The sequence below is a fragment of the Eschrichtius robustus genome, chromosome 5, assembly GCF_028021215.1.
Source record: "Eschrichtius robustus isolate mEscRob2 chromosome 5, mEscRob2.pri, whole genome shotgun sequence".
Lineage (NCBI taxonomy): Eukaryota > Metazoa > Chordata > Mammalia > Artiodactyla > Eschrichtiidae > Eschrichtius > Eschrichtius robustus.
Window position 1 is genome coordinate 26,734,186 of NC_090828.1, and position 25,322 is coordinate 26,759,507.

Here is a 25,322-nt window from a genome sequence, read left to right on the forward strand (position 1 = left end):
TGGATAGTTTCTTTGCTGTCCATGCAGCAGCCACTAGCCACATGTGGCTATCAAGCATTTGAAATGTGGCCAGTGTGACTGAGAAACTGAATTTTAAATGTGTTTACCTTTAACTAACTTAAGTTTCTATAGATACTTATGGTTAGAGTCTGTCACATTGGACACTGCAGTTCTGAGCAACCAAACAGGCTCCAGGAGTTATAAGATCAAAGTAATAGATATCTGGGTTTCTACCGGCCTCTGAGATCACAGGAGATAAGTAGGTTCTTTTTATATTTTTTGGAGGACATTTGTCCAGCCTCTCTTCCCCGAACTCAGACTCATATATCCAGCTGCCTACTTGACATCTTCACTTGGATGTCTAATGAACATCTCAAACCTGACCTGTCCAAGGTTTGGCTCCCTCTTTCTGCCACCTCCCTGCCAGGCCCCGTGTTAGGCACTTCTAGTGCTCGTCCATATCGGGTTGTCCCTCTCCTTCTGGGGTCCCGGGAGGATTAGACCTCTCAACTTCATTGTAGTTAGATGAGGCCACCTCTTCTGGTCCAGGGGCTCCGGGTGGACCCCCTGGACCAGAAGAGGTCACTTCCAAGCCAAAGCATGCAATTGCTGGTATGGTGCCTTGCAGTACTCTTCATGTTATGTATGTCCCTAATAAAGTCTTATATATTCAGTCCCATCTTAGAGGACCTGGAGTAACACATATAGCCACATTTATCTTTGAAAAATGCTGTTTTTGAATACTCCTCCTCTACATAAACTGACAGTAGGTTAACATCAGATCTACATTTCTATGTCTAGTTTTTAATAATTTGAACCCCCAAGGAGTCCAGCCTTACTAACCAGGTCACCCTCTAGTCTCGTCTACATGGATTCGCTCAGATAATTCCACGTGCTGGGAGTACTCTCTGCCTTTGCTCCATTTCGGGCTTCCCACAAGTGAAGCTCCCCTTTCAGTCCACACCCCACCCATAATTACTTCCTTATGGTGTTTTTTTTCCCCTGGGATACAGCGGATACTCTGCCCACTTGTCTGTTCCTTCTCCACCAAGTCAGCTTCCAAGGCTGTGAATAACTACGGAATTAACATACCATTTCTAAAACAATGACTGACTTCACATGCTTAATTCTAAATGGTGCTTTACTGATATGACTTAAATTTGTCTGGTTTTGCATGTAAAATAGAGATGATATCCCTATAACAACTTTCCTATACCCTCTGGGAAATAACGTAAGACATCATCCAGAGTGGGAATAATCTCTTGTTCCTGAAGGAAAGTACTCATTACTTAACAGAATCAGGATATTATCCCAAATATTTATTGTAAAGTCACCTTTAATGACTTGAGAATTAATGGGAAAATAATGGATTCGATTTTGCTTTACTGATTTCTCAGCATATCTCTCTTCAGGTGGATTATTTTCTTTTTTAAATATCTCAGAATGTTTAAGTCATATATATGAGCAAATCTGACAAGATAGTAAAATTAAGACCAAAAAGCATTAGTTTTCATGGCTTAGTGACACTCATTATTCATGGAGTGGACCAGCTAAAAAATAAAAGAATATTTAACTTAAATTTTATATCAATGAAAATGTCAAACTTCATCCAGATTCATGAAAGGTAGGGTGGTCTTCCATTTTTTTAACAAAATAATTCTAAAGTCTGAAACAATTTGGAGCATATTTTTACAATTAAATTCAATCAATTTTAAATCTCATTTCAATCTTTTCTGGTCTAGAAGAAGAGGTGAAAGGGGTAGAAGACGGAAGCAAATCTTGATTAGTCTACCTTTTGCTTAGCAAACAGTATAGAAGGACATTTTATCTGCTGCTCAAATTTAAGCCCAAGAATATTCTTGATTAAGTAACATATTCTATGATTAAAGAAAAAAAAACATTAAAAAGTTTAAACTCCATTCATCATTCTATATTGAGCCTCATGACCAGTTTTGATGGTTGTTATCCTAGAAGCCAGTAAGAAACATTCTTTCTCATTATATTAAATGTCCTTTAGGGACTGGAATCGTATTTGGAGACGAGTTTATGAATGGATACAACTGTAATCTTCCCTCCCAAACCTGGCCCTCCCCTAGAGGTGTTTGCCATCTCAGAGGATGGCACCATTGCCCATCTAGCTGTTGAAGTTGGGCATCTGGGAGTCATCTTGATTTTTCCTTCTCAGTCGTTCCCCACCAGGTTCTGTTGACTTTTACCTTCCAAGACAAGTATCTTTCCAGTTCAGTCTCACGTCATCTCTACTGCAGCTACTCTTGTCTCTCGCTTGTGCTCCTGAACTGTCCTCCTAAAATTGCTCCGCCTGCATCCACTGTTCCGTATACACTTTTCCAAACCTTACAGTTCAATTACAGTGAACTTTTAAAAACACAAATTTAATTATGCTCTTAAATGGTGCTTTTCAAATTTACAAGACCCTATGTGGTCTACCTTCAGCCTACCTCCCCAGCTTTGAAGAGAGCTGTATTCTTTAGGATTAGGCTTACTAGCATAAGGGGAATGTGCCTAAAATAACAGTGGCTTTAACACAACAGAATTTCTGTCTTGTGTAAGGCAATCGGTGTGTGGCAGCTTCACAGTCCTTTGGGTTCTAAGCTTCTTTGATCTTGATGCTTTACCATCCTCATCACAGAGCTGCCACTTCATGGTCTAAAATGGCTGCTCCAGCTACACCATCACATCTGCATTCCAGCCAGGAAGGAAGAAATGGCAGGTCCCCTCCCTTCAAGAACATCTTCTGAATTTACCCCCATTATTCCCACTACGTCTTATTGGTCAGAACTTACCCATGCACATGGCCATACCCATCTGCAAAGTAGACTGTTCTGGGCCGCCATGTGCCTAGCTAAAATCCAGGGCAGTATTGTTTAGAGAAGAGGGAGATAGATTTGGGGGGACCACTTAGCAGTGTCTATTATAAGAGCTAAATCCTTATCTTCCAGATTGGAATGTGAATCAAAAATAACTGATAAAGAAAAATCAAGAGAAAGTACATAGCATATTATTAGAAATATGGAGGCAGACACTAGAGGAAATAGATAAAATGATTGAAAGTGGTTGCTTCTGGGAGACAGGAATAGACTGGGGCAGGAGACTGCAAATGCGTATTAAGCCTTATAGTACTGTTTGACTTCTTCCATGAAGGACAAATTTATTTTGATAAAAATTACATTTTGAAAAGAGTTTTTAAAAGCATGGACTGAGGCCAGGGTTGTGAGTACACATAAGGACTGGATGAGTTTACCCTGCAGAGCCCTTGAAGTTGTGTTTTTATTTCCCACCTTGCCAATTATCACTCAGCCTTCAGTATTTATGCAAAGGTGTTGTTATATGCGTGAATATTGTCAAAGGTTAGATCATAAGAATCAAGTTCAAGATATTTGGTCACAGGCAATTCCCCCACTTTTTCTATTATTAAATTAGGCCACCTGGGGTATAAAATATTGATGAGGCATTAAATGTCTTTGACTTAGGCATTTTGTCTTATTTTCCTGACCTAGACTGATTTGTAATAAGGTTGTCCAGGAGGATTTTTCTGTTTGGCAGCAGCACTCCTCACTTGAAACCCTTTTCATCCTTTAGTGTCTTGTAGCAGGGAAGAAGGTAGGCACTGTAAACTACAACCTACAGAAGATTGCTTAATCAAAATATGCAGACACAGAGGCCCAGAATGAAAAGACAGAGAGAAATAGAACCTGAGGTGATGGAAAGCTAATTCTCTGATCAAAAAGAAAAAAAAAAAAAAAAAAAATTTTCATCTAAATGAAATATTGTGAGACTTGAGAAATGATTACCTGTTTTTCATGAGAAATGCATCAAACCTTAAAATTGCACACCTTAATGGGTTTTGTTTGTTAAATGTTTAGACCAAGAGGAATTGCTGATAATAAGAGACAAAGGTCTGAAAAGGAAAACAATCATTGGGCTTGTATTTAATCACTTTTTATTTTCTCAGATCTCAGTCATGTCATTATCTGGCTTCGGTGCCTACATAACTTAATTAGGGGAGTACAGGCAGTGATGGGAACAGGAGGGCAAAATGAAAGGGTAACAATTTAAACGGATTGCCTGCAGATGCCTGGTATGGATGGAGATGAAGCCTATTAAGGACCTAATTCTAGAAGAAGCTCTTGACATTGATCATTTGTGAAAAGGAGAATTTTTTTTCTTACCCACGTACAGGTTTTGTACACTTATGTCTACAAAGCTTAAGTATTGGTACATCTGATCAGCAGCTTGTAGAATTACTAACACCAAGTCACTTTGAAAGAGTAGACAAGGTTATTAACTTCGGCAGAAAATGAAAATTTGGCCTTAATATACATGTGAAATTGAATTGTCTATGGCACAAAGCTTTGGAAATTACCCATGCAAGATAAGAAAACTATCTAAATTTAAAATTGTCCTCAGTACAGTGAAAAGTAATTTTGCAAACTGCATTTTTACTGCATTGAAATCCATAAAGAGATTGGCTCTGTTAATTTAGATTTAAACAGAGGTTCTGTGTCTTCTAAAAATGGTAAATGAGATGGAAAATGTACTTTAAGGGGAGAAACGAGTTTCTGGAAATGCTGCAGGCAGGCAGGCTCCCTGCCCCACGTCTTTGAGTCTGCCCTGAGACTAGTCAGCTTCAGAGGAAAGGCTCTATCTACTGTGACAGGCATTTGGAATGAGGACATGCAGACAAGGCCTCAATTGCATATAGCAGGCTTCAAGAGTAGGATAAGAAGCAAATCAAGTAAAGCCCAACGCAAAAGGCATTGGCAGCTTTTCTGGTATAGTTCCTAAAGCGGCTGGGTCCCTGACAGTGGAAAAAAAAAAAATTGGGAAACTGAGTATATTTTCTTAGATCTCAAATAACTTAATAGTTTTCTTATAATCCCCTGCCTGGAACAATACTGGGATAGAGGATTTGGTTACTCTACCTATCTTCTCATGCAAAAAATGATCTTCTATATAAAGAAAAATCTAGTTTTTCATTCCCTAGTCTTTGAATTTCTTTAACTCATAAGAACAAACATTTCTTGTTTATTATTAAGTAAATTATTATTTGTAAAATAAATAGGTGATTATTTAGCAAAGGTTGATTACCTATCATTTTAACCATCAAAAAGTATACATCAGCACAATAGCCAGAGTGCAACAAGGATTAATATTAAACTTGGGTTTAGAGTTCTCAGAGTTCCTATTTTAATTTAGAGTTGTAATGATGAGGAAACTGAGAACAGGAAGTGTCTGCCTACTGTTCTTAGAGCTGCTCAGTAATAAAGCGGAGTCTAGACTAAGGTCATCTGAACTTCCAGATAATTTACGTATTTGTTACAGCTTATCAAAAATCAACACTGCTGAGTAGACAGTACACCAAAATAATACAGTCAACTGCTCTTTCCTCATCTGTACATGATTTTCTTTTTGCTTTTCAGGTATTGCTGTGCTTTACTTACACCTCTACGATGTGTTTGGGGACCCTACCTACCTACAGATGGCACATGGCTATGTAAAGCAAAGTCTGAACTGTTTGACCAAGCATTCCATCACCTTCCTGTGTGGGGATGGGGGTCCCCTGGCAGTGGCTGCTGTGGTGCATCACAAGATGAACAATGAGAAGCGGGCAGAAGATTGCATCACCCGGTAATCATGTTTCTTTCTGAGAATTATTATCTAAACATTATGCCTTAATTCTGTGTGTGTTAGCAAAAGAACACTATTGAATTTACTTTTCTCCCAGCAGTAAATCTTACTGCTGTCATTTGATCAATCACATTATTCCTGAGTTGTAGTTAAGGAACAACCATTATAATCCTTATTTTATTGCAAGGTATAATGACGCTGGGCTTCCCTGGTGGCGCAGTGGTTAAGAATCCGCCTGCCAAGGCAGGGGACACGGGTTTGAGCCCTGGTCCGGGAAGATCCCACGTGCTGCGGAGCAACTAAGCCCATGCGCCACAACTACTGAGCCTGCGCTCTAGAGCCCGCAAGCCACAACTACTGAGCCCACATGCCACAACTACTGAAAAGCCTGCATGCCCTAGAGCCTGTGCTCCGCAGCAAGAGAAGCCACCGCAATGAGAAGCCTATGCACCGCAACCAAGAGTAGTCCCAACTCGCCACAACTAGAGAAAAGCCCACGTGCAACAAAGGAATACCCAACGCAGCCAAAAAATAAGTAAATAAAATAAATTTAAAAATTAAAAAAAAAAAAAGATATAATGACACTGACATATTCCAGATCAAACGTCAGTTCCTTAGCATAAATGAGATCAAAAGCCTAATCATGTGATTACTAATCCAAGGTGCTATCCAGGATCAATAATTTGAAGAAACATGGTGCACGTGCTGCAGTGGGCTGGGAGAGGCCTCTGAAGGGAACACAGAGTCAAAACTGCTTTGCTTACCGGCAAATGACATGCAAATCCAGATTTTCATTTTTAATATAAATCAGGGCAACCCACTAGAAGTTTGTGAATCATGAAGAATTAAGAAACTTTTGTACAAATAAACTACAGTTTTTGCTTTGGTAGAGTTTACTGAACACTCTTTCAGAATTCTACTAAGAAATCTGGCTGCCGTGCAACTCTGCATGCCGTGCTGTTAGGCTCCCCATAAGTATGCCAACACACAGATAGTTGCAATTACAGCAGAGGTTTCTTTGTTTTGTTGTTTAATAGACTTGACTTTTTAGAGCAGTTTTCAATTCACAGCAAAACTGAGAGGAAGGTACAGAGATTTCCCATACACCCCCTGACCCACACATGCATAGCCTCCCCTGTTATCAACATCCTCCACCAGAGTACACTTGGCTGCAATTGATAAACCTGCATTGACCCATCATAATCACCCAAAGTTTGTAGTTCATTCTTGGCATTGTACATTTCATGGGTTTGGATAAATGTGTAATGACATGTATCCAACATTATAGTATCATACAGAGTAGTATCACTGCCCTAAAAATCTTCTGCGCTCTGCCTATTAATCCCTCCTCTCTTCTTCCTAACCCCCGGCAACTACTGGTCTTTTGACTGTCTCCGTAGTTTTGCCTTTTCCAGAATGTCACAGAGTTGGAATCGTATAAGTATGTAGCCTTTTCAGAATGGCTTCTTTCACTTAGTAATATGCATTTAGATTTCTCCATGTCTTTTCATGGCTTGATAGCTCATTTTTTTTTTAGAGCTGAATAATATTCCATTGTCTGGATGTACCACAGTTTATGTATTCATTCACCTACTGAAGGACACCTTAGTTTCTTCCAAGTTTCAGCAATTATAAACAAAGCTGTTAAAAACATCCATTTGCAGGTTTTTGTGTGGACATAAGTTTCCAGCTCTTTCTGGTAAATACCAAGGAGCATGATTGCTGGATTGTATGGTAAGACTATGTTTAGTTTTAGGAGAAACTTATAAACTGTCTTCAAAAGTGGCTGTACTAGTTTGCATTCCCACCAGCAGTGAATGAGAGTTCCTGTTGCTCCACATCTTTGTCAGCATCTGGTGTTGTCAGTATTCCAGATTTTGGCCATTTTAATAGATGTGTACTCGTATCTCATTGTTAGCTTAATTTGCATTTCTCTGATGACATATGTCTTGGGGCATCTTTTCATATACTTATTTGCCACTTGTATATCTTCTTTGGTGAAGTGTCTGTTAAAGTTTAGCCCATTTTTTAAGTGGGTCTGGCAGCATTTTAACTAGTGATCATCTCTGAGCTGACCATGGTTTTTGATTCCCACTATTCATTCTTGTAAATTACTGTTAGAATAGCATTATCAGTTCTGATTTTATTTGTTGAGGATCCCTCTGCTTCAGAGGTTCACAAGCAAGTCTCATTCAATGAATCACTCTTAACTTTCATAAAAATAAATTGTAGTGGCCTTTATAGTCTATATATAATGCCAGCCTCTCTCAAAATATGTACAGCCAAATAGTAATAGTTTGGTATGTGAAGAATGTTAATAGGTATTAAATGAAAACAAGAGTTGTGTATTCAGACACAGTGGGGAAACACTAATTAAACAAAGTTAAATATGTGCCTTTACTGACTGCTCAGAGTCTTCACTAGCTTTTATACTTGGGGGGAACCCAGGTGACTCTAGGGAACAGAATTTGCCACACTTGTCATGTAGGCAACCCTTTTTCCTCAGGACATCTTCAGGCCTGTTGTTCTAACACTCTTTGGAGAATAATACCATATATTAATACTGGTTTATTATAAAACACTCTTAAGAGAGTAAACTAAAATTTCTTTTTTTTTTGATACCTTGGTATTGAAGGTGTTTTTGTTATATCTTTTTTTGTTTTATTACATTTCAACAGTATTTTATTTATAGACTTGCTAAGGTTAAAAATATAAAATGTGGATATATGATAGGAAATAGCCTGTTTGTGGATGCAGATTTAATTTTTTTAGATTTCTAGAGTTCATGGCAGATCAGAAAGAAAAAAGAATTATTTGTAAATTACTTTCACATCTCTTCCCTTTTAAGGGAAAAATTTCTAAGTCTTTTCAGTTCAACTTCAGGAAATCCAAAATTACTTGATGTCATCAATTATTTAATAAACCTACTTACTTGTTTTACTTTTTACCTCACCTTTTTCCTCACATCACACAGCCCTTTTATATCACAGACACTCATAATCTCCATGCGGTGTCTGTGTTGTGCTCTACTGCCACCATAGTATTTCAGCTTACCATTCCTGTATTTGCTTAATATAGTGGTCTTTCAGAATCATAATCTTGAGTTTTAGAAACCAAAAGGACCTTTGGGATTAATGAAAGTCTAATCCTTAGACAAACTGAAATCCAAAGAAATCAGTTTCCCTAAGGTAGGGGTTCTCTGCTTTGGAATTTTGAGAATCTTAGGGCTTCCAGAGGTATATAGAAAACCCCCAAATTGTATTCAACATGGAGAGAACATTTACACTTTTCTCGGAGGGGTCTGTGACTCCCCAAAAGGAGTGTGTGTGCACGTGTGTGCGTTCATGTTCAAATTGTCCTGCAGTTGTCTGAAGCAAGTGTTGGGGAAGATAATAAACAGCACTAGTTCTTCCTACTGCTTGATTTATACTGTGGCTGTTTTCTCCCTTCCTTCTATACAGAGATAGCTGGTGTCACTACACAAATAAAGAACATTGCCTGTTTTGTGCCCAGTTAAGTGACTATAGCATATCGTGTGCTTTGGGGCCAGCACTTAGAGTGATGAAGAACTTTGGCTTTCTGGTCAGAAAATGTTATACCCTGTCTCTTTTGTAGTGTGATGAGTAAGAAAAGGACTTCTTTTTAAAAAGTTACAAACTTTTGATGACAAAAGGCAAAAACTCTCCCAGTAACACCCTGGGGAAATATTGCTAGGAGTGGAACAAAATTATCCTGTTTTTATATGTCTTTTTTCTTCCTTCAATGACTTGCCTCTTCTAAAGATCAGTTGCTATTAATATCAACATAGCAAAACAAATAAATGGAGCTGCAATGATATGGGTTTGAGAGTTTCTGAAAACATATAAAATAACCATTTGATTGATAAATGCTGTCATTTCCTCATTTTATCTTAAGAATATAGCATGTAAAACATGGAGTGTAAAGTCCTGCTTTTAGTAATTGTCAGATCCAACTAATAAGTTTTATTTTTTTATTTTTTTAGGGAACGTACCAACAGTTTTTTTCCTTTGTCTTTCTCTCTCTGACTTTGTTTTTAATTTTTATTGAAATATGGTTGATTTACAATATTGTGTTTCAGGTGTACAATAAAGTGATTCAGTTATATATATATAATATATATATATTCTTTTTTAGAATCTTTTCTATTATAGGTTATTATAAGATATTGAGTACAGTTCCCTGTGCTACACAGTAGGTCCTTGTTGATTTATTTTATATGTAGTAGGGTGTATATATTTTAATCCCAAACTCCTAATTAATCCCTCCCCCCACCCTTTCCCCTTTGGTAACCATAAGTTTATTTTCTCTGTGAGACTATTTCTGTTTTGTAAATAAGTTCATTTGTATCATTTTTTAAAATTCCATATATAAGTGATATCATATGATATTTGTCCTTCTCTGCCTGATTTACCTCATTTATAATAATAATCTCTAGGTCCAGCCATGTTGCTGCAAATGGCATTATTTCATTCTTTTTCATGGCTGAGTAGTATTCCATTGTATATATATACCACATCTTCTTTATCCATTCATCTGTCACTGGACTCTTAGGTTGCTTGGTTGCTTCCATGTCTTGGCTATTGTAAATAGTGCACTATGAACACTGGGTTAGATACATGCAACTAATGAGTTTTAATGAATTGAATTCAAATCCAGAAAAAATGGAATACTTCCTCTTAAGTATTATTATAATGAGATGCACTGAACAATACTTTATTTTCGAGTATTTGAAAGGTACTTGCTTGCTATCAACTTCCCAGATGCAAATGTGTTTGGTTGCAAAATAATTGGTCTGCTAATTATATATCGCCACCTAGTGGTGATGCAGGTCATAGCATTGGCAAATGAAGGAATGGTGTTTTCTAATTCAGTGGTTCAAACACATTTTATTTAGCTGAGAACATCACTGGAGTTAATGCAATATGCAATAATTGTTTTTAGTAACTCCCATAGAGCAGTGTTTGTTTAAAAAATTGATAGTCATTTCCCTCTTTGAATAGTTCTTTCAATACCCTTTACAAAAATCAAGAGTGCTTTTCTATCTCTAAATTCTATACAGTTTGATACATTTATATTAAAACTCGATAATAAATTCTTATGAAAACTCTGAGATGTTCATTCTGTTTACTACAACAGTTGAGTCTGTATCTAGTAACAGATTTTATTTTCTTAAGTTCTCAACATTACTGAGCTGCCAGTTCTGGTGTAAGAAAAAAAAAATTTTTCTTAATAAATGTTTTTAAGTTATTTAAAAATATTAGGGGGTATTGTGTGTGTGTGTGTGTGTGTGTGGTATTGAAGTAGAAAAAAATGGTCCATAACCACCCAGATAACTCTGTTGGCATTGGGGGGAAAAAAGTCAATCAAGGTATTACAAGAAAATTTAAAGCAACCTCTGACCACTGTGTCCCTATTCCTAACATAACCACTGTTCCACTGTGAGTTAAATGCCTGTGTTTGTCTTAGAGAAAAATGCATGAGCCAGCATTTGCATATTTAACCAATTTGATCGAGATGCCTCCGTTTGTCGAGGTGTAATACGGACAAATTTAACTTTGTCAGGAACTGCAACCAGCCAAGCTTTTTCAAACCCCTCTCTCCTGTTGTGGAGTATAAGTTCCCTTAAGGATGCTTTCATAACTTTTTCTCAGTCATTGTTTCATAACTGTCAGCCCTTTTTACTCACTAAAATCATCTCATTCTGCTTATTTAAACATGTCTTCTTCATTTTTAACCCTAAGTGTTCCCCTCCCACCACAGGCTTGTGGAAGTGGGGAGGGAGGGGTTGGGAGAGGAGGACTGTTTTCTCTTTCACAAGTACCTTCCTTTCAGAGTTAGGACACTTTACCTACTGATGTATAGCCTGGTGGTAGCAATTGTTAGGTTTTTGTTTTCTTGTTTGTAGATATTGGTTGCCTCCAGAGATCAGAGGTAGGGGCTATATACCCTCTCAGCTATCACCTTACCACTGAGTAAATGAAGGCACAAGCAGTTAACCAAACTCTACCAAATGTACAAACATTTATTAGGAAGAAGACACACACACATACACACACACACACACACACACGCACACATGATTAGTCCTCTGCCCTGTTCTTTTGGCTCAGAGAAAGCCACATCATCCTTTGACCCTCCTTAGATCTTACTCATCAAACGGTGCTAGAGCCTGTACCATTTCCCAAACGTCCCACCCATCTTCACCACTCATTCCACCAATGAAATCCATTTTCTAACATTCCTTACTACACTTATCAAATCCTCTGGTGTAAATTTTGATAAAGTTATTTGAAGTGCCAAGTCTCTCTGAATGTTGATTCCTTACTAGAATACTTCAAATATAACCAGTCACTCCAGGGATATGATTTTTGATACTTCAAATGCTTATTAACCATTCTTAGTATATAAAGTTAAATAATATACATACACAGGCATTGTTTATACGTAACTACTTTAAAAATAAATTTTTAAATCAGAAGGGACCATTCATTTTATAGATGAGAAATTTAAAGTATAGAGATTAAATAGCATGTTTAGTGTCATAAGCTACCTGGTGACAAGGTCATTTTTTTTGGTAAGGCTAATGTCCTCTCATTACTACTCTTTTCCAGAAATTCCCTGACTCCCTCTCCCCCCCCATACTTTTTTAGTATACCAATATCATTTTGTCCAGTTTCACCAAAAATTAAATTGTTTTAATAATTTAAATGGTCTCACATTGAATTTATAGAATAATTTAAGGATAATTGAGATGTGCTTTCAAAATTGCATGAAAAATGTATGTGATGAAAAATGTGATGAAAAATGTAGAATAGCAAGGACATTTTCCCTACCTATCATATTTCCTGCCCCCCCCACCAAAAAAAAAAAAAAGGTTCATTCTCAGAGTTCAGACTACAAGTACAGTTGCGTCCCTGAGCTCTTATCCCTCTGTGAGCTCCACCTACTTTCTGGTTCCCTGGGACTTCCCTTGTTGGTTCTCTGGAAAGAAATCTGAGGCTCTGGTTATCCTACTCAGGCACACACCTCCCACGAATGTGCCTGCATCTTGGGGGTCAAGTGATGGGGAGGCTAGAAGGAGAAGTGAGGCAGTGGGCCTTCCCTCACCCCTTCACCCCCTCACCCCCCTCACCCCCTCACCCCCTCATCCCCGGGACCACAGCCCCTCACCCCGTCACCCCCTCACCCCCGGGACCACAGCCCCTCACCCCTCACCCCCTCCCCCTGGGACCACAGCCCCTTCAGTCAGTGAGGACAGGTCCCTCCCTCAGAGTTTTGGCTCCTGTGGGCTCCTGTTGCCTTGGCTTCTGCTGCCACCATGAGATTGCTTGTGGCCTAGGGAGTGAAAGAACAGAAAAACGAAAATAAAGAAAAATGAGGTGTTTTACCCACTCTCTCTGATATTAAGAGTTCCCCTTCCTGTTCTTTCTTGAGATAAAACTAAAGGGCTCTTTCCGGGACTGTCTCTGTCAGCGCTTGGATGCCCACTTCCGGGTTTCAGGCGGCACTGAGTTCAGGCCAGGGAAATACCAGAGGGGAGAATGTGGTAAACTCACCACTGATGTGGCAGTACTTCAGATTGCGGTCATCCCCATTGTGCCGGCTGCTGTGTAGTTTTCAGGGTTCTCAGTAGCAGCTTCACACATTCTCTCTAGGTTTTGGGGCTACGTATACTGACTGGGAGAGGCAGGCTGGCATACGCTTACTCCACCTTACCTGGAACCAGAACCGAAAACAACTTTTTTTTTTTGAGAAGCTGAACTGAGTCTATCAATAGGGAGCTAATAAATTATAATACATTCGTTCAGTGGAATACTGTACAACCGTGATAAAGAATAAGATCACTCTGTATGTGATGATAAGGAATGGTTGTCAAGATGTATTGTTAAATAACAAAGCCACAAAACACTTGGGGAAATATGTTTATAAATAAGTATATGTATTCTTATATGTGCATAAAACAGTTCTAGGAATATACAAGATATTGGTAACCATGGTTATTGCTAAAAAGAAGGACTAGGAGCTGGGAGACTGACTGATCCCTTTGTGCTGTTTGTATGTGCTACCGTTTGTGGTAAATCAGGCTGCTATACAAACACTTCAGCTAGGCCAGATGACACATTTAAGAAATAAATCAAGCAAGGAGATAACTGGGGTGCAGCAGGCATTTCATTTTATGGAAATAGGCCCTTTGAGTGTTGACTTAGTCCTTTCCTCAGACTGAATGTTATAATAGCCAGTAGTTCTTGGCTTCTCTGACCCCAACTGCTGGTCTCAGAGCATGCCGCCATGAGGGGCTAGGGAGGCTGCAGGTGGTCCCAGCCACACTCACGTATTCCTTCATTCTTTGGATTTCTTATTTGTCAGTTCCATTGTGAGCTGAAGAAAAGAAATGTAGTTGATGGTTGATCTTTGAACCCTGATTACCCTTTGTGGTCTGGCCCAGCCCTCTTAATATTTAAAGTATAAAAATATATAGGTTATACTATGTAAGTATATTTAAATATTTTATTTTATATATTTTATTATATATTTAAAATAATATAATTCCATATATGTGTATATATGTATAACTATATATATTTGTGTGTTTTAAACATATCATTTTTACGTATATATCTCTACCTAATCCCTTTTACATTATCTTAAGCGTGTATTTTTATTCCCAGGCTAATTCACCTAAATAAGATTGATCCCCACGCTCCAAATGAAATGCTCTATGGACGAATGGGCTACATCTGTGCTCTTCTCTTTGTGAATAAGAACTTTGGAGTGGAAAAGATTCCTCAAAGCCATATTCAGCAGGTACCACGTTTTTGTGCTTTCTGGAGTCTTTTTAGGATCCCACCTACTATCTGCCTAAACTATTGGTTTTGTTTCCCTAGTTGGCACATCCCAGGTAGCTGGGAGGTAAGGTGTATCTTAACCTCTGAAGGTCAGGCATGATCAGAGAACCAGCAGCTGCACTTGGAGTGCTGTTGGAAACTGTGTAGAGAGTGACTTGGAGTAAGAAGTCCAGCTGCTCCATTTGGAGTTTAGAGGCCATTCAGAGGAAAATAAGGGCCAGATTTCACCTCCAAGGTGCAGGTGTTCCTCTTGTATCTGAAGGAGTTTTGCTTTCCTTTGACAGGTGAATTCTTGTGAGCTGTAGTAAAAGTTCAAAATCTTCCAGACTCTCCCTCTTTTAGGCAGAATAATCCCATGTGCTTCTCTGAGTACAGAATCAAACTGTGCCCGTCCATGGCCATCAGATGGTGTCGAATTTGCCATGTTCTCCAGTACTTCTTAGCAAAAAGTTCCTTGGCTCCATTCTAATTCTTCCCTTATTTCGGTCGATTTCTCCCTGCAGATTTGTGAAACAGTCTTAACCTGTGGAGAAGACCTAGCTAGAAAGAGAAACTTCACAGGAAAGACTACACTGTTGTATGAATGGTACCAAGAATATTACGTGGGGGCCGCTCATGGCCTGGCAGGAATTTATTACTACCTGATGCAGGTAAGAGGGGATAATGATGGAGCTAGAATGTGATTCCTGACTGTACTATCTAGGGTGAGAAGACAGGTGCTCCAGCTCTATTTGTTCATTCTGCCAACCACTGCATCACTCTCCTGGTAATCACCTGGCCTAGGTAAACAGGGACAGTGCTTGTGAGAGTGCATTTAGAGTGTGTAAACATAAAAGCCAGTGTGCTTTGAGATGACTGATTTGTAGGTGAGCACACTTGCCCACCTCATGCCGCTTGTGCAGACTTAAGTGTTTTGACCTATTCTTTTAGATGAAGTGCCTCTGCTCTGCTCTTCTCTTTCAGCAGATGCCTTGAATTAGTATTATTCCACACTGTAAGGCACAACCCATTGAAACAAATTTCAGGAGTAAGAGCAAAATCAGTAGAAAACAAAGGAGAATATGCTGCCTAAAGCTCAGTTAGAGAGCAAAACTAAGGAGCCTTTTCAATGGGTTTTGTGTAACTTACCTGAAAAATAGCTGAATATGCCATGCTCAACGGTTCTTCGGATCTAAAACTATTGGGGGACATCAGCCAAAGCCAAATAGACTAAGGGCAAATAGAGTTTACTGCATCAAGCATAACCTGGAAAGGGAGGTCAGAAGAGGGCTTCTCATGAGAGCATCATTTCCAGGGGCTTGTTTAACTCTCCTTAAGGAGAAATAGGCACTTTGTGTAAGAATAAGAATTCATGGTAAAAGAATATTGAATTTTTAATGATGGTAAAGGTGCCCCCCCTCAACTTTCCAAAGTACAGTGTGGCATAAAGAAAAGTGTTTCATTGATATGTTCTACAAGAGTGGTTGGATATAAATACCAATAGCTGGTTGAGTAGCTGGCTATAATCATGCAAAATCAACATCAGACCTATCCTCTCCCTATAACTAAACAAGGACAACAAAGCTGAAAAACACAAGGTTATTATTGCTTTTCAATGCAGAGTCACTCTTTGAATGTTAGTGGCAGTAGGAGACCAACTCTTGTATTTATTCTGCGCTTCTCAATTCAGAGTTTTATAATTAGGGGTTTTGACAATTCAGACTTAAATTCCTTTACTTTTCTGGCACACTCCCTCGTTGGCTCTCTATTTCCAGAAGTAAATATAGATCCTTGAAAGTTTTCAGGAAAGAAGAAAAACCTTGAAGTTTCAAGGTGAATTAGAATCAGACATGTTAATGACTGGTTGGCCTCATGACCTTTCTTTGAAGCAGATCATCAGGAGGTGTCTTACCCTCTGCCTCCATGTGTTGGTTGTAGTAAGAAACCTGGAAACCCAAGTATTGAATTTTCCATTTGCACATAATTATCTATTTGAAATGATTTAATTTTTAATCCTAAAAGTGCATTCTGGTAGGTGCCTATGTATCAACATAAAACATTATTTTTAGGCCATTTTGGATAACTTCTGCAAGTTTGAGGAGAATCCAGTCATTCAACTCTAGCATTTTAAACTGAGCTTGAACAATATTCTTTGGGTAAAGTGAAATCTAAATGTGCCCTAAAGAACTTCGTTGCGTGTTCAGTATCTGTGAGTGCCGTATGGTCGGTATCTCCTTGTTCCCTGCCGCCTCTGCCTGTGCTTCACAGCACTGCCTCCCTCTCATCCCAGGTGCTCACCCCCTGCCTGGCAAAGACAACACTGAATTTGTTGTTTAAAGAAGTGTGAGGTGCATTGAATTAAGACCAGGACCAAAAGGAGAAACTAAAAATTGTATCAAAAATGAAGGCTCATATGCCATATGGCAACGAGTCCTATTTGTTGTATCAAAATAATCCTTCATAAGTATCAGTCCCAAATCATTTGCAGAAAGGCTTAATCTAGAGTCACACCAATTCGGGATCTAGATCCCAGGGCTCCCAACTTGTTAGCGTCCTCTCCTATTGGAAATATCACCTGTCACTTCTCTAAATGCAAGTTGTGCCTGGTTTGTCTAATGCATCTCTTTGTGGTCTTTAAAGTGTATTTAAGGTATTAAAACCTTAGGAAACTTCTCATACACTCACATTCGTAAGCATTGGCTTTGGAAGATTATGTATATGTATATAGATAATAAATATCGAAAAATAATATGTACATAAGGCTCCAAGTATTAACTGATAGCCTAATTTTAGTTTGGATCAGTAGGTGAAAAAATTGGATGGAATCCAGAACCTCTTAATGACTTTCAGTTCATTTTGGTCATGTTTTCCTTCTTATTTAAAACTCATCCCTGAGCCTTAGGAAGGTCTGTTTGTTTCCGCAGAACTGATAATTCCCTTTCTTGTTTTTAGCCCAGCCTTCAAGTGAGCCATGGGAAGTTATATAGTTTGGTCAAGCCCAGTGTAGACTACGTCTGCCAGCTGAAATTCCCTTCTGGCAATTACCCTCCTTGTGTGGACGACACTCGGGATCTGCTAGTCCATTGGTGCCACGGTTCTCCTGGGGTAATCTACATGCTCATTCAGGCCTATAAGGTACTGTGAATTTTCTCGTTTTTAGAAATAAATTGGAAAACATAATATAAAATTCTATAATTTAAAATTAGTTTTCTGTATAATTCTTGAACAATATATAGACAAACCATTTGTTGGACCTAAAATCACTTTGCTGTATGGATTATAATTCATTTTCACAGTATCCATCTGTACCACAGCACACATTATTTCATAGAACAGGGGACTGCTTCACGGACAGGTAGAGTAGCCAAGATTAGCATCAGTGGCAGAGACAAGATAAATATCCCAGGAGCTCAATTAAAAAGAGAAAGAATCTCCTTGGGCATTGCTGGTGGGAATGTAAAATGGTAAAGGTACTGTAGAAAGCAGTTCGGCGGTTCCTCAAAAAATGAAACACAACTAACATATGATCCAGCAATTCTACTCCTAGGTATATATACCCAAAAGAAGTAAAAACAAGGTTTCAAACAGATACTTGTACACCAGTGTTCCATAGCAGCATTATTCACAGTAGCCAAAAAGTAGAAACAATCCAAGTGTCCATCAACAGATGAATGGATGGACAAAATATGGTGTATACCTACAATGGAATATTATTTAGCCATAAAAAAGAATTAACTTCTGATCCATACGACAACATGCACGAACCTTGTAAACATTATGCCAAGCGAAATAAGCCAGATACAAAAGGACAAATACTGTAGGATTCCACTTATATGATGTGATGGTTAATATGAGGTATCTAGAATAGGCAAATTCATAGAGAGTAGAATAAAAGTTACCAGGGGCTGGGAGGGTGAGAATTATTGCTTAATGGGTACGAAGTTTCTGTTTGGAATGTTGAAAAAGTTTTGGAAATAGATAATGGTGATGGTTATACAACATTGGGAATGTAGATAATGGTGATGGTTATACAACATTGGGAATGTAATTAATACCACTGAATGGTCCACTTTAAATGATTAAGATGGTAACTTTTATATATGTATTGTACCATAATTTTAAAAATTCAAATATCACTTCTAAAAAGCATGCTATGTCAGAGCCATAATCAAAGAAGAAAAGGTTTTTCTTTGAGGGGAAAAAAATGGAAGTAAACCAAGATATTTATGTTCATTGGTACCTGTTCTACAAATTACAAATCTATAGACTCTAAATAGGGACTGGCATCTCATGGTCTAAATAAGCGTTTAGTATATCAAATTTTGCATTCAGGAAGTTAAATATAATGCACAAACTTTTAAAACTGTCTTATTCTACTTCTCTACTGCAATGAGATATTAAAAATGTCGGGAATTCCCAGGCGGTCCAGTGGTTGGGACTCCATGCTTCCACTCTAGGGGGCATAGGTTCCATCCCTGGTCAGGGAACTAAGATCCCACAAGCCATGCAGTGTGGCCAAAAATAATAATAATAATAATATTTTTTAAACCTTTGATCAAGATATAGGAGGCCACAATAGATTGTAAAGGTGTATCTCTATTTTTCTGGAAAGTATAGTGTTTTACAATCAAATCAGTTTTTATAATCAATTTTATAAACAGTTTCTTCTCCAGTGTATAAAGAAACTTTCTAGTAGTGAAGGGTATCATTGTTACAGAAAAGACAGTGTTTTTTCTTTGGAAAGTGACTAATGATAACAGCAAGTTGCAAGTAAATAAAGCTACTTCACCAATAACACCCACATACGCAAACATACATACATATAAAACTTACACCATGCAGACAAGGTCATGCCCAGTTATGTATTTAAAAACAAAAAAAAGCTAGTGAATTCTTGTAATTTGTCCCCACCGATACAACACATCTCTCTGTCTCTGAATTCCTACCCTTTTTTGCCGAGGCACCTCTCTGTCTCCTCCCTTATCCTGTCTCCCTTTCTCTCCTATCAGGAAGGAAGGTCAATGGAGGTTTCTTTTCTATCCCTTGTAATAAAACTATGTCCCTTGACTCTGCAGGTGTTCAAAGAGGAACGGTATCTCAATGATGCCTATCAGTGTGCTGATGTGATCTGGCAGTATGGCTTGCTGAAGAAGGGGTACGGGCTGTGCCACGGTGCTGCAGGGAATGCCTACGCCTTCCTGTCGCTGTACAACCTCACGCAGGATGCGAAGTACCTGTACAGGGCCTGTAAGGTAGGAGTCAGAACCGCCGAACAGAACGCACCTTTGCCCAGGAGGCTGTAGAAGTGTCTCTAGTTAATCTGATTTAATTCATTTATTTTTTTAAACCGTTAAGTCTATAGAACAAACAGTTTAAGAAAAACCTTCAAAAGCTATTCAGTTGGTCATTTGGTAGAGACGTGGATGGACCTAGAGAGTGTCATACAGAGTGAAGTAAGTCAGAAAGAGAAAAGCAAATATCATATAATAATGCATATATGTGGAATCTAGAAAAATGGTACAGATGATCGTATTTGCAAGGCAGAAATAGAGACACAGACGTAGAGAACAAATGTATGGGTACCAAGGGGGAAAGGGGTGGGGAGGGAGGAATTGGGAGACTGGGATTGACACATATACATTATTGATACTATGTATAAAATGGACAACTGATGGGAACATACTGTATAGCACAGGGAACTCACCTAGAGCACTGTGGTAACCTAAATGGGAGGGAAGTCCAAAAGGGAGGGAATATCTGTATGTGTATGGCTGATACATTTTGTTGTGCAGTGGAGGCTAACACGACATTGTAAAGCAACCATACTGCAATAAAAATTTTTAAAAAAGGAAAAGAAAAGAAAATGAGAGAAGAGGGCATTGGTAGGGCAGTTCTATAAACAGGACTGCCTTAGTTGGTGATTTAGAACTTTGGACTACCCATGTGTCATTAAATGTTTTGCTGTGGAAGAAAAAAATTTTTAATTAAAAAATAAAATAAAATTTTAAAAAGCTATTCAGTTGAATTAGCTTTTTTTTTTTTTTTTTAAGGACATAAGTCTACTCAGCAGCATTTGTGGTGGGGGTGGGAGAGTGGTGGGAGATGTAAGGTGGTTTTGTTCCTTTCTTTCTTCTTTGATAACCTTGGAGATGAGGCTCAGACAGCCCATTAAGTTCCTCCCATGCTTCATTCGTACTCTCTTTTAGACCATCCATTTCTCTGCATCAGCCCCTCTCCCTGCCTTGAAGATAGTTTTTGACTTTTCAGAGTAAATGTTAGAGACAATCTCTGTCAACTTTTAGAGGTCTCTAGAAGAAATGGCTTCAGTAATTTAACTTGGTCTCATCTTCAGTTCGCTGAGTGGTGCTTAGATTACGGAGAACACGGATGCAGAACACCAGACACCCCCTTCTCCCTCTTTGAAGGTATTTTTCACACGTTACTGATTCGCCTTATAATATCAGCATCTGCTTCTCTGCTTAGTAATTAATGTATCTTAATTTGAGTTTTGTCAACAAATTAATTTCATAGTTATTTCTTAAACTGCTTCCTTATTTCCTAATACAATAACTCAGTATTAAAAATCAGTTAGCACGCAGACCACCATGGACCCAATAGTAGTAGTTATTATGGTGACTGCTGTTTATGGAGCCAGGCACATGCTGGGCATTTTGCAGATGTTATCATAAATCATCGCAGCAAAAATATACATTATTATCCTCATGTCACAGATGAGGTTCCTGAGGCTTAGACAGGGAAGTGGGGCCACGGTGAAGGAGCTCACATATGGTAAATGGCAGGGCCGTGCCTTGAACTTGTCTGGCTCCGCTTTCCCTCCTGTCTTCCACCTGGGTAAAGAGGCTGAGCCTCTGACTCGTGATCTTGTCTAATGAGCTGCAACATATATAAACAGGTGCCCACTTCGTTTAAATCATTTAAATTAATATCATAATGTTGTTTATGCTACAAAATGAAGCCAGTCTATAATACATCATCATCTGGTGTAATAACTTTTGCCTCTTTCTTTTCCTTCAGGAATGGCTGGAACAATTTATTTCTTGGCTGACCTCCTAGTGCCCACGAAAGCCAGGTTTCCTGCATTTGAACTGTAAGAGGAGAGTCCCCCCCAGTGCAACTCACTGCATGAGCCTTTCTGTGTATCATTCCTGGGCTAAAGCAACAATAGAGTCAAACTATGTACTGGATTTAGTTGATTTTTTTTTTCAGACTATGTCTTTAATTCAGTTCCTTTTTATTATTTACTTTTATTTTAAAATATCCAGGGAAATCTTAGTTAACTTCAGCTTATCCTAAAGGGAGGATAGGTGATATGTACAGTATTTTGAGGGCATATATGCATATATTTCAGAACTTGGAGGCAGTCGTATTCTTACTCAAGCTTATGAATATAACCATCTGTTACAGTTCTAAAAATGTTTAAAAAAAACTAAATGTAGATAAATACACGCTTATCGCTGGATATTGACCTCCACCTCTTCTCTTTAGTATTTTTTTTATGACAGTTTTATGACTTTGCTTTTCTCTAAGTGGTTGATTATGAAAGGGGACAAAAATATAACTATATGCTTCCAGGACAAAAACTGAAAGAGTTGCCAACTGGGCTAGGGACCTAAACACCCTTTTTCAAATTCACAGTGCTTATTTAAACTAGAGATAAACATGCTTTCAAATTTGCCTCTTTTTGTTAGTAGAGCATCCAGGCTCTATAATCCAACATCTTTATCGAAAACTTCTGAAATGTGATGGTCATTATATGAAAATTCTGATTTGAAGGTTATTTCAAGATAAGCTAACAAAAAGTTTGTTTTCTCCTAATAAGCTAGTATGTTTTGGAACTACTTATGTATATTTGTTTCTTCTTTGGAATTAGTGTAAGATCAGGAAATGAGATTTCTGTGTGTAAATATATTATGACCTAGGATTTGAGTCCACCCTTTCTGACTGACCTTCTAAATTTTGATTTGTGTTTTACTTATTTTGCGATGACTATGCTTTATAAAGCGTTGGCTGCTTGGTACAAGCCATAAGATATTTTCCTTCCTATCTATCTAGATGTTGATCTTTTCACTAAATAGTAGAGCATTCTACTTGTTAAAAAAGGGGGGAGGGGTGCTATATTGCAAAATCGCTAAGCTTTCCATAGAAATGCTGGTTCCTGAGAAGGTATTATCCAGCGATTATTCTTAGAACAAATGGCTTTTGTCTCTTTGTATAGCCTAGGCGTTAACACTCATCCATTTCTGAGCACTCAGTGTAGGGTACTGATATGGGTAGGTGAAGAATCCCTGGTGCTTCAAATTCTATACAAATTGTTTTGACTCATCAGCTCCCATTCCTCCTCCTTCCATTGCTGACTTTCCCAGGCTTGTTTTGTCTTTTCTATGTATTTTGACTGATTTTGAAACATTTTGCAGCTTTTAAGAAAACAGGCTCTAAGAATTTTCAGTGTGCCTATTTCACGGCTCTCTCGGTCACAAAAACGTGCTATTTTTATTGGAACTCGGAACCAAATCCCCACTGAGTATATGTTGGTTCCTGTGGATAGCAATCCCCTATTATTTTCCATTTAGCACCAAAATAGCTAATATTATTGGAAATTGCCTGACCCTTTAAAGGCTACTGACAGTAGGATCTAAAACACAGCCCACGGCTCAATTCCCAGGATTAGCTTATTCCTCTGTGACTCATGCTAGCTGGGGACAACCTTGTGCCTCTCAGATGTTGAAGTGTTGCTGGCAAGCTGTGTGCAAGCCGTGCCTTTCTCGTGAACTTGTCACACGAACAGTGTCAGCATCCACAGTAAAGCTGATCTGCCTTTGAATGGGTGTCCAGCTTGAAAGAATAGACCCCGTTTGGTTTAGTTAAATGTCTTACTATACTGTACCTGTGCTTTTAGCTACTGTAGTGACTAACCAAGGGAAGAAGAACAAAACACTTTCTCTTAACCGGAGGAGACTGATCACAGTGCTTCACCAAGCAGCTTAATTAATTTAACCCCAGGAAGACATGAAGGCCGGGAGAAGAACATTTTGAGTAAGATTCTTATTCCTATTTGGATTGCTGTTTAGCTACTGCCATCCCTTAACAAATTTATCAATGCAAACACAATTCAGTTTTCATTTTTTTCTTTGGCTTTTTAAGTTATTAAACTGGCAGGATTTTATATTTGTGCCATTGTTTGTTTTATTTATGTTTAAGAGCTCAGAAAGTTTGATAGGATTTTAAACTCAGGCAAAGGCTATAAAACTCAGACGAATACCCTAACACCATGGTAGAAACTGAAACTTTCACACTAGTTTCTTAGTTTTGAAAGGAAGAGGCATCATTTCAGTTCTATTTCTGTTACATCATTTTTCCCTCAGGTATTTTTCTTTTTGTTAGAAAACAAAACAAAACGAAAAACTGTGCAAAACTGCTTCCCAGAAAACTCAGTAGTATCTTTTATCTCCATGTAAAGACTAGGTAGTGAAACCTTAAAACCTTGTCAAGCAGTATTCATTTATCCTGTCGTGTGTTTCTATGAACATCACGATCAGTTATTTACATCAATCCTATTGGTCCCATCAAGAAGTCAGTCTTTAATCCTTACAGTCATTTGACCCTCTTTTCATCTTTGATGTCACTTCCAATTATTTGGCATCAAAAGCCTTCACGGTAGGTAGAGTTTTAGGTAAAAGCGGCCATTTTCTCTCTTATTACAACTTCCCTGCATAACTTAATTGAGAGGTATACTTTGCTCATAAGTCCTCAGGTTAATTGGTGTCTGATTTTATAATGCCCTGCCTTCTCTTGACTGAGTTTGAAATACAAAACGTGAAGAGTAAGCATTAATTCATCTACTCCTTTGGCTGCTTGAACTCATCTATAATCCTTTGTTATCCATACTCAATTCTGACTTCACTGCTGCTCCCCCTAAATAGGTCAGAGCACCCCACTTCTGTATTGTTAAGCTGTAGAAGAACTGTTTCTCTCCTACAGGTACAAAACAAAGTGTGATATTCAGGGATCCTACGCCAATGTTATATTGCCATTTACTGGAAAGGGCTGGAATTGTATGTATTTCTGTGTTCCGTAAAGGATTTGACTTAACTGGTTCTCAATAAAATTTTATTAGGACTCTATATTGTCATGTGCTTCTTGTTTGCTTTGGTTTAAACTTAAGAAATATATTTCTTCAATGGCTTTTTCTTTATGCACTCATTCCCTGGGGTTTGTCCCTGACTTTTTCTTCATTGTTGGGTCAAACAAGATTTGAAGTACTTCATGAAGGTAAAAATTTATGAGACGAAAATATTTAAAAATCTGATCATTATAGAATTATGAAGAATCTACTAGGCTTCAAGCAGAGCAGTATATCAACCATCTCATACATATGAGAATCCACTCTGAAGTTAGTAACTAAAGGTATCATTCTAAAAATCGATTTCCCTGCTGACCAGTCCTCAAAGGAACTTTGACTAGAGGGGGAGATTAAATGGGGCATAATTATAAAGTGTATGTGCAGATGTTGGAAGGGAGTTCTGCTGAATCACCTGGCATGACTGTACTACTTCTTTTCATGACACAGCTATTTAGTGTCACTTAGCACACCAAAATTTGCCAAATGATAAAATACTTGTTTCCATCCCCATATTACATTTTGTCCCCTGGTACGTATGATTAAAATGCCTTTCATTCCCCTTGTCTATTGTCTGAATGACTCATAGTACTGAGGATAAATGCACAGTTATTTTTATTTTGCTCCTTTGAGTAAAGGTATAGATGATGGCATCACATCTTTAGATGTGGGCAAGGGGGTGTGGAGAG

The 25,322-nt window shown here is 38.3% G+C and overlaps 1 protein-coding gene across 4 annotated transcripts in view; it reads left to right on the forward strand.

Moving 5' to 3' along the window:
- The window catches only part of LANCL1 (LanC like glutathione S-transferase 1), a 43,511-nt gene extending 18,874 nt beyond the window's left edge, over nt 1-24,637 (forward strand). For 3 of the 4 annotated variants that reach the window (XM_068544533.1, XM_068544535.1, XM_068544534.1), the window contains exons 4-11: nt 5,442-5,649; nt 14,340-14,475; nt 15,020-15,166; nt 17,448-17,630; nt 19,571-19,747; nt 20,848-20,920; nt 21,531-21,603; nt 23,413-24,637. In XM_068544533.1, coding sequence (XP_068400634.1) covers nt 5,442-5,649; nt 14,340-14,475; nt 15,020-15,166; nt 17,448-17,630; nt 19,571-19,747; nt 20,848-20,920; nt 21,531-21,603; nt 23,413-23,428 — 1,013 coding nt within the window. In that variant the 3' untranslated portion in view covers nt 23,429-24,637. Of the gene's footprint in view, nt 1-5,441; nt 5,650-14,339; nt 14,476-15,019; nt 15,167-17,447; nt 17,631-19,570; nt 19,748-20,847; nt 20,921-21,530 lie in introns of all 4 variants that reach the window. The other variant, XM_068544536.1, reaches the window with a different exon arrangement.
- The last annotated feature ends 685 nt before the right edge of the window (nt 24,638-25,322 follow it).